The following is a 15,394-nucleotide window of genomic DNA, read 5'->3' on the forward strand; positions in this document are numbered from 1 at the left end:
GTTCAAGTTATCCATATGTTCTGTGTTCAAGGAAATAAGAGTATATCAGAGTTAGGAAACTGTATAAATAAATAAGTTTATGAAGCAACTATTTTTTGTGGGAGAAAATGAAAAAACTGACTACAGTTCTGGTTGGGACCCCATGATAGATAACATCATAGCTGGCATGAAAGCAAGAGAATACCTAGGTAAACTGAGAAGTCTGTCTTCTTCATTTTTTACATCACAGAGAATCAGATAGGTCACATGAGTTCTACCTTATCTCTTCTAATGAAGATATCTACAATACCTACTTGCTGGGTGTGGTTGTTTGAAAGAAAATGACCCCCCCCCAAAGGGAGTGGCACTGTTGGAAGGTGTGGCTTTGTGGGAGTGGGTGTGGCCTTGTTGGAGGAAGTATATCACTGTGGAAGCAGGCTTTGAGGTCTTTTGCTTAAGCTTCACTCAGTGTCACAGTCGACTTCCTGTTGCCTTTAAGGTGTAGGACTCTGAGCTACCTCTCCAGTATCATTTCCTACTTGCACACCACCATAATCCTCATAATGGACTAACCTATGAAAGTGTAAGTGAGCCACCCCAATTAAATGTTTTCTTTATGAGTTGCCATGGTCATGGTGTTTCTTCACAGCAATAAAAATCCTAACTAAAACACTGGGCTTTACTGAATAAATGTTCCACTGTCTCTCATATTACCATGCTGGGATCAAGCTTTCAACAAATCAATATTTGTGGGATGCACTCAGTTTAGATGCATGCCAAAGCACACTCCACTCACTGCAGCTTCTGTATTTATCCACGCCTACCAAGAGTTAAGGCTGTTTTAAGGAGTGGAGTCTTCCTAATGAGTATTTTCTGAAACAATTTCAAAATACTACTTCTGAGTTTGGATCACCCAACCTAATAGAGATCTATCCATTTACTAGCAAATTTCATTTCTCTTTATGGCTGAATAAAACATGGAGAAATAGCAATGTGAAGGGAGTGAATGTCAAGCAGAAAAAAGCAAGGAAAAGAGCTCACATCAGCAAGAATACAGATCTTGGTGGAGCTCTATGTACCTATTTACAAATGTGACTAAACTTTTATAATAGCCAACAGCACAGACCAACTGCAAAGCTGAAGAGTTTACTTCAGAATATGAAAACACCAAATTAACTTGAATCTCTAAAGGATTAACTTCTAGACAAGCCTCAGTCACTACCTTAGCCAAGAAGACAGATGACCACCACATCTAAGACTGTGGCCACACAGTTAACAGTCATAACAGGGCACTGGGGTTACTCAGTATAATATGACTCTTTGGAAGAAATGATGATTGATTATGTCACTCCTGGGCTCTTTATGAAACGTATTTTTATTCATTTAATTTGATATTATATTGAATTTGTATTTTTGTGGGATGGTTTGCCACTAAGTGATAACTAAGAGCTTTTGAAAAGCTATATGAAAACCTACTACTGTATAAGCTACCTAAAGTATATACATATATGAAAAGAATTTAAATAGAGTCACCATGTAATTGAGGAGAGAATACCACAAACAGCATATTATACTACTAAACAAAATGACCAGTATCGCCCAAAAACCCTCCAAGACTGCAACTGTTCCCTGAGACAGAACCTGCCAGCACCCGACTAGGAGGCACTCACAGACTAGGAGGTGAGTCTTTATTCTCATTCCCAAACACCCAGCCCCTAGGCTTTGGGTCCGGGGCACAACCCTGCGCCCCCATACCACCACCCAATGCAGTCCCAGTTATAGGAGAGTTGGCAAGCAGACCTTCTACAGTCAGGTCAGACTACCACCATCCCCCATAAGACCCTATAACCCACAAGCCCCACCTCCACGAAATCCCACCCACCTTCTAAGACTGCAACTGTTCCCTGAGACAGAGCCTCCCAGTGCCCACTAGACTAAGAGGTGAGTATTTGTCTAGGTAAGGCCCAAGGGCATAACCCTGTGCCCCCACACCACCACCCATTGCAGTCCCAGTCTCAAGCCAACAGGCAGGCCTCCTGCAGATAGGTCAGACTACCAACATCCCCCATTAGATCCTGTAAGCCACCAGCCTCACCTCCCCCAAATCCCACCCACCCTCCAAGACTGCAAGTGGTCCCTGAGACAGAGCCTGCCAGTACCTGATTAGACTAAGAGCTGCTCCCTGAGACAAAGAGTCCATCAGCACTGACTAGACCAAGAGCTCCCACTGAACCAAGAATATCAATCAGACCAAGAGAGGCTCCCTCAGACATAGACACCACTTGCAACAAGTGGAGAAAGAGATGGGTAGATGCCAGTACAAAAATACAGGCAACAACACAAAACTCAATATGGTTCCATCAGAACCTACATCAGCAAGACCTGAACATCCCAACACAGAAGAAACAGAAGAAATCGACCTTAAAAATGACCTTAAGAAGATGATAGAGATCTTTAATAAGAAAATGAAAAATTCCCTTAAAGAATTGGAGGAAAAGTCAAAAAATGGGAAGAAATCAGTAAATCCCTTAAAGAAAGCCCAGAGAAAGCAATTAAACAACTGATGGAAACAGTTCAAGATTTGAAAACTGAAATTCAGACAATAAAAAGGACACAAACTGAGGTAATGCTGGAAGTAAAAAATCTGAGTAAATGAAGAGGAACTGCAGATGCAAGCATAACCAATAGCATACAAGATATACAAGAGCAGATTTCTGGCGTTGAACTTACAATAAAGGAAATAAAATCATCAGTCAAAGAAAACATTAAATCCAACAAAGTCATGACCCAAAATGTCCAGGAAATTTGGGACATCATGAAAAGAACAAACCTAAGAATAATAGGGGTAGAAGAATACCAACTCAAAGGCACAGAAAATACATCAACAAAACCATAGAAGAAAACTTTCCCAACCTAAAAAAGGAAATGCCTATAAAGATACAAGATGGTCACAGAACTAAATAGACTGGATAAAAAAAGTCCCCTTGCCACATAATAATCAAACCATTAAACATACAGAATAAAGAAAAAATATTAAGAGTTTCAAAGGAAAAAGGTCAAGTAACATATAAAGGCAGACCTATAAGAAAACACCAGACTTCTCAATGAAGACTCTAAAGGCCAGAAGGTCCTGGACAGACGTTATGCAGACATTAAGAGACCATGGGTGACAACCCGGACTATTATACCCAGCAGAACTCTCAATCAACATAGATGGAGTAAACAAAATATTCCATGATAAAACCAGATTTAAACAATATCTTTCCAAAAATCCAAACCTACAGAAAGCACTAGAAGGAAAAATCCAACCTAAGGAAGTTAGATACACTCACAAAAACACAGGCAATAGATAGTTCCACACCAACAAATACCAAAGAAGGGAAACATACAACACTACCACCAAAAAATAACATGTATTAATAATAACTCATCATCAATATCCATTCATATCAATGGTCTAAATTCACCTATAAAAAGACACAGACTAACAGAATGGATACAAAAACGAGATCCATCCTTCTGCTACATACAAGAAACACACCTCAACATCAAAGACAGACATTACCTCAGAATAAAAGGCTGGGAAAAGACTTTCCAATCAAATGGATTTAAGAAGCAAACTGGTGTAGCTATCCTAATATCTAATAAAATAGACTTCAAATTAAAATCAATCAAAAAAGATTGGGAAGGACATTATATATTTATTACAGGGAAATCCAACAAGACATATGCTCAAATATATTCATATCAGCATGATTTGTAATATCAAGAACCTGGAAACAACCTAGATGCCCCTCAATCAGAAGAATGGGTAAAGAAAATGTGGCACATATACACAATGGAGTACTACTCAGCAGTAAAAATCAATGATATCATGAAATTTGCAGGCAAATGGATAGAACTAGAAAATATCATCTTGAGTGAGGTAACACAGACCCAGAAGGACAAACATAGTATGTACGCACTCATAAGTGGATACTAAATGTGAGGGAAGGGATGTCCAGACTGCAATCCATAGCTCCAGAGAGGCTAGCTGACAGGGAAACACCCTAGGAGGGACACATGGGTGACCCTGCAAAGGAGAAGTGGATGAGATCTACATGAGCAGACTGGGTGTAGAGGGGTGGCAGAGGACCAGGAGTGGGGGATGAGAACATAGGGAAATGGGAGGGTCAAGCTGGAACAGGGACAGAGTGGGAGAGCAGGGAGGAAGAAGATACCATGATCGATGAGAACATCATGGGAATAGGAAGAGGCAGGGTGCTGGGGAGGCTCTCAGGAATCCATAAGGTTGACCCCACCTTGGTCTGCTGGCAGTGGTCCAGAGGGTGCCTGGACTGATCTACTCTGGTGATAGGTCTAGCGAATAACCTAGCTGTCATCATAGAGCCTTTGTCCAGTGACTGATGGAGGCAGATGCAGAGATTCATAGCCAGGCATTAGGCTGAGCTCCAGGAGTCTAATTGATGAGAGACAGGAGGGATTTTGTAGGTGGGAGATGTCAAGACGATGATGGGAGGACGTGCAGAGATGGCCGGCTACACTAGTGGAAGCCCATGAATTGTGGACTGGTGGCTGTGGAGTCCCCATGGGACTGACTATGCCCTTTGGATATGGAAGATGGTCGTTTGGCTCAAACTGTTTGGGGGGCACCCAGGCAGGGGCATCAGGATCTATCCCTGGTGCATGGGCATGCTTCTGGGAATCCAATGCCTATGGTGTGAAGCCTTGCAAGCCTTGGTGCAGTGGGAAGGAGCTTGGACCTACCTAGGCTCTGTGTGCCAGGCTCTGCTAACTCCCCATGGGAGGATGTGGGGATGTGGGATGGCTTGGGAGAGAGGGCTAGGGGTGGAAGGATGGAGGAGGGGGCATCTGTGAGTGGTGTTTGGAATGAGTAGAAAATTTCTTAATAAAGAAAAATGAAAAAAAAAGTCTACCACAAAAAAAACTTTCAGAAATTGGTATTATTACAACTATTAGTCAACAGAGTCCCAAAGCATTACATGTATTGCTAATGCTCTTGGCTACCCTTCAGAACTGATGGTGACACCTTATTATTGACTACATATTTGAGTCATGGAATATCAAGAAATAGAGCTGTTACTAACCTGGAAACTTCATCCCTACTGGCTAGCTTTCATAGCACCAGAAGGTGCTGTACATGCTACCACATGAAAAAAGGAATCAATCTTACCCAGTTTCAAATCTTGTGATATATTTAATGTCCAACAGTGCATGCACATTTCCTCACTAGTACAACAGTGGCAAAAATGTCATAATAATAAACAAACACCCTCTGCTTGAATATAGAGCCAATTTCACAAGAGAATCCATGTGTGGTACCATTATTAGTACCAAGATCTTGTGGCTAGATAGATCATAGGTGCTAGGGGAGAACATACTACTATTATCCAGCTAAATGGACATAGTATTAAAACAACTTCTAATTCCTTTTTGCTATACACATAGATTAGTATATCTCTCAACACCCTTGAGTGATGTTTATTTTTCTCCTACATCAATACTGAGCAAGGTATTCTATAAGGAATGGGCTCCAAAAAGCCATTTCATGCACCAGGGATGACTCCTAGTTCCACTATCAGGAGCCCCACAAACAGACCAAGCCACACAACTGTCACCCACATTCAGAGCGCATAGTTTGGTCCCATGCAGGCTCCCCAGCTGTCAGTCCAGAGTTCATGAGCTCCCACTAGCTTGGGTCAGCTGTCTCTGTGGGTTTCCCCCCAGAATGATGTTTCTTTAGCAGCAGATGGTTCCTAACACAGAGACCCACAACTGGTCAACATGCTGAGAATAAAGGTTTTGATACTGATTAGTCTTAAATGGGACATCTATATTGCAACCCCTCTTTCCAAAGCTCAGTGATCCTGGCAGAAGACAGAATGGAAAAATTTTAAGAGCCAGAGGTAGGAAATGACTAATGAAACAGTGATTTTTTTCACATGTGAACTCACAGTGGTTGTAACAGTGTGAACAACATAGGCACAAAATGAAGCCTGACAAAATCCCAGCATGGAATATGGGTGGTTATGAACTCCCACCCTAGCTGAGGAGGGCAGCAGTTCTCAGCATGTGGGTTGGTATCTCTTTGAGGGTTGAACAAACCTTTCACATGGGGTCACTTAAGACCATCGGGAAACACAGATATTTACATTATGATTCATAAGAGCAGCAAAATCACAGTTATAAAGTAGCAACAAAAATAACTTTATGGTTGAGGTTCACCACAATATGAGTAACTATATTAGGGGATTAAGAAGGGTGAAAGCCACTGAGCTACTGGCAATGATTGGCTGCTAAGAAAGGAAAAGTCAGTTTTCATCAAGGATATGTCCCATAAGAGGCTACCCATGCTGCATTAAATAACCCACAACATACACATACTGACAAGACTGAATGGATTCAGCTGGAAAACACATACATACACACACACACACACACACACACACACACACACACACACATACACACACATACACACAAACATGCACACACACTCACTCACGTGTGCATTCAAATATACACACACATACACACATATAAACTTGGGAGAAAATTGTGGGAGTAGATGAGGAATAAACTGGAGCAGAGAGAATGGATATGGACTTGATCAAAACACATTGCATGCATGTACAAATTTCTCAAACAATATAAAAATATTATGAAATAAAAGAAATTGCTGCTCTATTACTTTGCGCTTAGTGCTACATGATTCACTAGTCACGTGAGATCAAACTATGTTCAACAGATGAATGGTAAAAATTCATCAATATAAACATACCAATGAATGTGTTCTGCCCTAGAGAAATGCCATCAGTATCAACATGGATGAATGTAGATGATTAGTCTTAGTGAAATAATCCAATCAGAGAAGGATAAATAATGCATGCTGTAACTTGTATATGGAATGTGAAGGAACCAAAGTCAAAGAAACAGACAGAGGAATGTTCATTAACAGAAGGTAGGGGTGTGGAGGCAAAAGGGTTGTTGAAGGCTCTGAAAACATAAAGGAGACATCTACAACAGGCTAGTCAGTTCCCTTGTAGTCTCTCACTGTCTCGTCTGTAATGAAAATCTGATGGGTGATGTCACTCTGTATGCTGCGAATATGTGTTGCTCTGATTGGTTGATAAATAAAATGCTGATTGGCCAGTAGCCAGGCAGGAAGTATAGGCAGGATAAGAGGACAAGGAGAATTCTGGGAAGAGGAAGGCTGGGTCAGGTGTTGCCAGCCAGACATAGAGGAAGCAAGAAGACAGGCAGAACTGAAAAAAGGTACCAAGCCTAATGCCTAAACATAAATAAGAATTATGGGTTAATTAAGTGAAAGAGCTAGTCAGTAATAAGCTTAAGCTAATGGCCATACAGTTTGTAAATAACATAAGCCTCTGTGCATTTACTTGGGTCCGAGTGGCTGCAGAACCAACCAATGAGAGAGATTTGCCCTGATCACAGGCCAGGTGGGACACAGGAAAACGTCTAGCTACAAAAATCCTCCCCTTCCATCTCTGTACTAAAAATAGCTTGTGATGGAGACCATGGTAAATGAAGACCACATGAGAATAGGAAGAAGCAAAGTGCTAGAGAGGCCCACAGAAATCCACAAAGATACCCCCACAATAGACTGCTGGCAATGGTCGAGAGACAGCTGGAACTGGCCTACTCTGGTGATGGGATGGCCAAACACCCTAATTGTCAGTGCTAGAAACCCCATCCAATGACTGAGGGAATTGGATGCAGAGATCCATGGCCAGGCCCCGGGTGGAGCTCCAGTAGTTCAATTGGCGAGAAAGAGGAAGGTTTATATGAGCATTAATTGTTGAGACCAAGACTGGATAAAGCACAGGGACAAATAGCCAAATGAATGGAAACACATGAACTATGAACCAAAGGCTGAGGGGCCCCCAACTGGATCAGGCCCTCTGAATAGGTGAGACAGTTGATTGGCTTGATCTGTTTGGGAGGCATCCAGGCAGTGGGACTGGGTCCCATCCTCATTGCATGAGTTGGCTCTTTGAAACCTGGGGCTTGTGCAGGGATGCTTGGCTCAGCCTGGGAGGAGGGGACTGGACCTGCCTGGACTGAGTCTACCAGGTTGATCTCAATCCTCGGGGGAGTCTTTGCCCTGGAGGAGATGGGAATGGGGGGTGGGCTGGAGGGAAGGGGAGGGGGCGGGATGGGGGAGAACAAGGGAATCCGTGGCTGATATGTAGAATTAAATTATATTATAAAATAAAATAATAAAAAAGAAAAAATAGCTTGTGATAAATGCTACTGTTTGAAGACATTTTTCTTCTTGTGGGAGAGTTTAGAAAACTTTATTAACCAATCTTAATATAGCTTCTCAAAATATATGTCATTCTGGGTTGCTATGTCAGGGAGCAAGCAAGGAGACAAAAGAGGTATAAAATGCTCTAGGGGTTTTTTGTTTTTGTTTATTGTTGTTGTTGTTGTTGTTGTTATGATGATGATGATGATGATGATGATGATGATGTCCCCCAGTACATCGCAACCACTGTTTCTCCTCCCCCTACTCCTAGTTTGCCTCACACCCAGCCTTCCTCCTCATTCCACTCCTTCTTAGTTTTCCTTGAGAAAAGTGAAGAACGCCTCCCAGGAATATCAACCAAACATGTGAAAACAACATACAAGAAGGCTAGACACAAACCCTCATATCAAAGTAGGTGAAGCAACCCAGTAGGAGGAAATGGGTCCCAGGTGGAGGCAGAAGAGGCAAAGAGATCCCGCACTCTCACTGTTAGGAGTCTCACAGAACCACCAAGCCAACAACCATGACATATATGCAGAGGATCTAGGGTAAATGCATACTGGCCCTGTGATTACCACCTGAGTCTAGTTGAGCCCTTTATGAGTCCTGCTAAGTTGGTACTGTTGGCCATGTTCTCCTGGTATCCTTGACCCATATGTCATAATTCTTCCTCCCCACCTTCTGCAGGTTCCCCAAGCTGAAAGACCCCAGGGAGATATCTAGTTTGGGCTTACTCCCTGCCTAATACTTGGCTGTGGATCTCTGCACCTGCTCCCATCAGCTGCCAGAGGATGCCTCTCTGATGATGATGATAAAATGCTCTGTTCAAGTGAATTCAAGGGTAGGTTTTTGAACTGGTGTCCCATGGACTTGTTTTGTACATAAAACAAAACTGCTTCCCGGCTTTCAGCCTTAGATGTCTCATCACTTGGTCATTTCCTGCTACAACAGATGCTCAATTAATCAGATTAAATACGTTTTTTTTTCTCCTTTGAGATGTATTTTAATAGTATGTTGAATATAGTAAAAAATAACTTAGGTGCATTGAAAGAGAAGAAACTTTCAAGAACTCTCATCAAAAATGATAGAAATGTGAGGGGAAGAACATGTTAACATGATTTAGTTATTATCAGTGTTTATAAACAATAAAACCAGCTTGAGTCTTTAAATATTTATAATAATTTGACAGTTAAAAAAAAGAAAATGGTATCTGTAGAGGTGGCTCAGAGGTGAAGAGTATAAATGGTTCTTCCAAAAGACCTGCGTTCAGTTCCACCACACAATTGATCTAGTCATCGGAAACTACTATTAATGAGGATACAGTGCCCTCTGCTGGCCTGCATGGACACTGCGCACATGTGGTGCACAGACATGCTGAAAAAAACAGCTACATGCATAAAAATAAATAAATATTTAAATAAAATTAATGGTGGAAGAAATGTTTCAGAAGTTAAAAGTGCTTTCTGCTCTTGCAGAGGACCAAAGTTTTGACTCTGACATCCACATGGTTCCTCACTACTATCTATAACTCCAGGTCCAGGAGATCCAAAACCTTCTTATGGATATTACAAGCAACAAGTACACACAGTCACACAGGTATGCCAAGCATAATGGTGCACATACATACACACAGATAAGGATTTCATGCTCATGAATAAAACTCTTTTTTAAAATAATCAAACATAATTAGAAAAGGATGATAATCTACAACTACATGACAAATGGAGAATAGAAAGACAGATATATGAAAAATAATTGTAGACATGAATGTAGATATAGATTTTGATACAAATAAGACAGCAAAAGATATAAAGTTACTTCAATAGCCTATGTAACCTATTCAGTCATAAATACTTTTACTTTTCAATTATTAATTTTATTTCAAGTGGATATAGAGACATACATAATATCTGATTTTATATATATGGTTGTATTCGACTCCATTCTGTGAATACATTGTTTTATTATTTTCCTTGTTTCTATAAATTCATTCTAAGGAGAGTTTAAGAATTTCTTACATCATGCTTTCTGTGAACATATCCTAAAACTTTTCTGAGTGCTGCTTTGACTTCTGTGTTTCTCAGGCTGTAGATAATAGGGTTTAACATAGGGGTAATGACTGCATACAGCATAGATATGAGTCTGTCTCTAGCAGGAGAGTGTTGACTGGAGGTGGGGCGGATATAGGTAAATATGGCTGTGCCATAGAACAAGAAGACTACAAGAAGATGGGAAGCACATGTAGAGAAAGCTTTCTGCTTCCCTTCCACTGATGGGATCTTTAGGATGGTGGAGACAATGTATATGTAAGAGATCAAAGTAATCAGAAAAGCACCAACACCCAAAATACCTCCTACCACTAAAACAAGCATTTCTGCCACATAGGTGGATGAGCATGACAAAGCCATCACAGGTGGGATATCACAATAGTACTGGTTAACTCGGTTGGACTTGCAGAAAGACAGGCTGAAGGTGGACATTGTGTGGAGAAAGGAGTTGAGAAACCCAGCTGCCCAGGTCCCAAACAGCAGCTGCACACAGCGAACCTTGGTCATGATGAGAGAATAACGCAGAGGGAAACATATGGCCACATACCGATCATAAGCCATCACAGCCAGCAAGAAAACTTCAGTCCCAGCTAGGGCCACCAGGAAGTAGAGCTGCAAAGCACACCCGACAAGGGAAATGCTATGATCCTCAGTCAAGAGATTCTTGAGCATCTTGGGGACAGTAGCTGATGGACAGAATATGTCTAGCAGGGACAGATTTGCCAACAGGTAATACATGGGAGTTTGAAGCTTTCTCTCAGTCACTATGGCCAAGAGGATGGCCCCGTTTCCCAGCAAAGTGATCTGATAGATGATGACAAAGGCCACGAAGAGAGGGTAACGCACCTCAGGGAGGTCAGAGAGCCCTATGAGGATGAATTGAGTCACTGTGGTAAGATTGTAGACATCCATCTTCTCTATCCACAAGGTTTCTAAGGGAAATGAAATAAAATAATCTACATTAGGGTGGCAAGGAAGGGAAATCTGGTACAACAGAAATATAAGGCTAATGATGTATTATGTTCACTCTACTTCAATTATAGATTTGAGTTCTTAGAACTTCTTCCCAAATTTTTTGTGTAGTCACACTATTTTTGAAATACTCATCTTCTGCTCCTTGTCTTTAGAAAGTCCCCTGAGATACTAATGAGAACTTGAAAGTATATCTTCTTTATAGTCATTAGCATGACCTTTAATTACGTGATTTTATTCATCAAAGCTGATAGATTTCTAATGTCTCCATAGACATTGGCTTCATTTAGTCTTAATTTAGTCTTAGTTTTCTATACTCCTTCTATAAACTAAATTAATATAACATAGTTAAGTGTATTATGTACCCATTCTTTTATTTCTTTTATTTTATATAATTATATCTATACATATATTCCTTGATATATAACTTTAATTAAATACTAGGAGTTATAAAAGTCATATGAAATCAAGTCCTTCATAAAGAATGTATATGAATGACATTTAATATCCTCAAACCAAGTATCTCAACCTGAAGGAATAAATATGATAATGTTCCTGTGACTTTAGAACCATATATTTAAGATACAAATATTAGCATTTAACTTAATTGGATGCATGATAAAAAATGTTAAATGGCTGTCTGGAAAATCTAACTGAAAGCATGGAAATTAATTTTTGTCATATCGAAAACAGTTTTTTCTTTACCATCACATATTAGGAAATTCACATTGAAAATCTGGGGACATAACAGACACCAAGTATAATACGAATCTTAAAAAGTCTTATTAATAAAAAAAATGCTGAGCCAAATATTGGGGTGAAAGCTGAAAGATCAGTGAAGCAGGACATGCCACAGCCAACCTCACTTCACCAACTCCTCAGCCAATCCTGTTTCTATAAATCCTCAGACTGAAAGCCTCTCTCTGAGTCCTCACCCCTGAGGGTCTCAGTTGAACTTCTGCTTAGTTCCTGTCTCGTCCCACCTTATGTACCATTCTCCACCCAGCCATGTCACTTCCTAGGATTAAAGGCATGTGTGCTTTCCAAGCAAAGGCATGAGATCTCAAGTGCTGGGATTAAAGGTGTGTGCCACTACTGCCTGACTCTGCTCCCAGTGTGGCCTTGAACTCACAGAGATCCAGACAGATCTCTGCCTCCCAAGTGATAGAATTAAGGGTGTGTGCCTCCCTCCACTACCTGGCCTCTATGTCTAATTTAGTGGCTGGCTCTGTCCTCTGATACCCAGATAACTTTTACTGGGGCACACAATATACCACCACAACCAAGTAAACCAGAAAATCATAAGAACATACTTTAAAAATCTGTACTCCACAAAATTGGAAGACCTAAAAGTAATGGATAAGGTTATTGACAAATACCACTTACTAAAGTAAAATCAAGATCATATAAACAATGTAAACAGACATGTTACCCCTAGTGAGAAAAAATCAGTAATTAAAAGTCTCCCAAACTAAAAAACCCAGGGACAGATGGTTTTAGTGCAGAATTCTACCAGACTTTCAAGAAAGAGTTAATGCCAATACTCCTCAAATTATTCCAGAAAATAAAAACAGAAAGATCATGGCCCAGTGCATTTTATGAGGTCACAGTTACCCTGTCATACAAAGATTCAACAAAGAAAGAGAATTACAGACCACTTTTCCTTATGAACATACATGTAAAATTTCTCAATTAAATACTGGCAAACCAAATCTAAGGACACATCAAAAAGATTGTTCATCATAATCAAGCAGACTTCATCACATAGATGCAAAGTTGTTCAAAATATGAAAATCAATAAATGTAATCTACAATAAAAACAAACTAAAAGAAAAAAGCTCATTAGACACAGAAAAGGCCATTGACTAAGTCCAACTCTCCTTTAGAATAAAAGTCCTGGAGAGATTAGGGATTTCAGGGACATACCTAAACATAAGAAAGGCAGTTTTCAGCAAGTCCATAGCCAACATCAACTAAATGGAGAGAAATTCAAAGCAGTTTCATGAAAATCAGGAAGAAGACAAGGTTGTCCACTCTCTCCATACATATCAATATATTACTTGGAGTCTTAGCTACAGCAATAAGGCAACTTAAAGACTTAAGTTTTGTGTAGGGTGATAAACATGGATCTATTTGCATTCTTCTTTATGCAGACATTCAGTTAAACCAGCACCACTTGCTGAAGATGCTTTCTTTTTGTGGTATATTTCTAGCTTCTTTATGAAAAATCAGGTATCCTTGGCTGTGTAGGCTTATGTCTGAGTATTTGATTCAATTCTTTTGATTAGCATTCCTGTTTTATGCTAATACTATGCCATTTTTTTGTTACTGTACCTCTGTAGAACAGTCCACTCTCTCCACATCTATTTAATATAGAACCTGAAATTCTACCTAAAGCAATAAGTCAACTGAAGTAGATAAAGGGGATATAAATTGGAAAGGAAAAAGTCGAATTATTGTTATTTGCAGATGATATGATAGTATACATAAGTGATTCAAAAAATTTTATCAAGGAACCCTTACAAGTTGATAAATACCTTCCATAATGTGGCTGTATATAAGATTAACTAAAAAAAATCAGTAGCCCTCCTACATACAAATGGCAAATGGACTGAGAAAGAAATCAGGAAAACAAAACCCTTCACAACAGCCACAAACAATATAAAATATCTTGGGTTAACCCTAACCAAGCAAGTGAAAGACTTGTATGATAAGAATTTCAAGTCTTTGAAGAAATTGAAGATCTACGAATGGAAAGATATCCCATGCTCAAGTATTGGTAGAATTAACATAGTAAAAATGATCATCCTACCAAAAGCAATCTACAGACTCATTGCAATTCCCAATAAAATTCCAACATAATTCTTCCCAGTCCTTGGAAGGACAATCCTCAGCTTCACATGGAAAAACAAAAAAACCCAGGATAGCTAAAACAAACTTGAACAATAAAAAGACTGCCAGATGTCTCACCATTCCTCATTTCAAGTTGTACTACAAAGCTATAGTAATAAAAGCAGTATGGTTTTGGCATAAAAATGGACATGTTGATCAATGGAATCCAATTGAAGACCCAGATATAAATTCATACTTATGGACACCTGATTTTTTATAAAGAAACCAGAATGACACCATGGAAAAAAAGAAAACATCTTCAACCAACTATGCACATCTAACTGGATGTTGGCATGTGGAAGAATGCAAATAGAACAATACCTATCAGTCTGTATAAACCTGAAGTCCAAGTGGATCAAAGACCTCAACATAGCATTGAACCGGATAGCAGAAAAAGTGGGGAATAGCCTTGAAAGTTGAGAATAGCCTAGAATTGGCTCAGGAAACAACTTCCTGAACACAATACCAACAGCACAAGCACTAAGATTGACAATCAATAAATGGGACCACATGAAACTGAAAAGCTTCTATAAGACGAAGGACACTGTCATTCAAGCAAAGTGGCAGCCTACAGAATGGGAAAAGATTTTTAACAATTCTACAGTCTGATAGAGGATTAATATCTAAAATATATAAAGAACTCAAGAAACTAGACATCAACAAACCAAATAATCGAATTTAAAAATGAGGCATAGATCTAAATAGAGAAGTCTCAATAGAGAAAACTCAAATGGTTGAGAAACACAAAGAAATATTCAGTATCCATAGCCATCAGGGAAATGAAAATCAAAATGACTTTAAGATTCCATCTCACATCTGTCAGAATGTCTACAATGAATAACACAAGTGATAGCTCATGCTGGTGAGAATGTGGAGCAAGGGTAACACTCCTCAATTGCTGGTGGGAGTGCAAACTTGTACAGCCACTATGGAAATCAGTTTGCCTGTTCTTCAGAAAAAATGGGAATCAATCTATCTCAAGATCCAGTTATACCACTTGGGCATATACCCAGAGGATGCTTCATCCTAACACAAAGATTTTTGTTCAGCCATGTCCATTGCTGCTCTATTCACAATAGCCAGAAGTTGGAAACAACCTAGACGCCCCTCAACAGAAGAACGGATTTTAAAAATGTGATACATTTACACAGTCAGTTGTTAAGAAACAATACCATGAAATTTGCAGACAAATAGATGTAACTAACAAAAATAC

General features: G+C 39.7%; 1 protein-coding gene across 1 annotated transcript; it reads right to left on the minus strand.

The window, feature by feature from the left end:
* Nucleotides 1–10,272: 10,272 nt before the first annotated feature.
* LOC114696146 (olfactory receptor 5V1-like) lies at nt 10,273–11,229 on the minus strand. The gene has a single exon (XM_028873705.1). The coding sequence runs from the start codon at nt 11,227–11,229 to the stop codon at nt 10,273–10,275; it is 957 nt and encodes a 318-aa protein (XP_028729538.1).
* Between the last annotated feature and the right edge of the window lie 4,165 nt (nt 11,230–15,394).

Source organism: Peromyscus leucopus, chromosome 1 (assembly GCF_004664715.2).
Source record: "Peromyscus leucopus breed LL Stock chromosome 1, UCI_PerLeu_2.1, whole genome shotgun sequence".
NCBI classification, from domain to species: domain Eukaryota; kingdom Metazoa; phylum Chordata; class Mammalia; order Rodentia; family Cricetidae; genus Peromyscus; species Peromyscus leucopus.

Coding starts and splice junctions, on each gene's coding strand:
- LOC114696146 (XM_028873705.1), bottom strand. CDS start 11,229: ATGGATGTCTACAATCTTACCACAGTGACTCAATTCATCCTCATAGGG.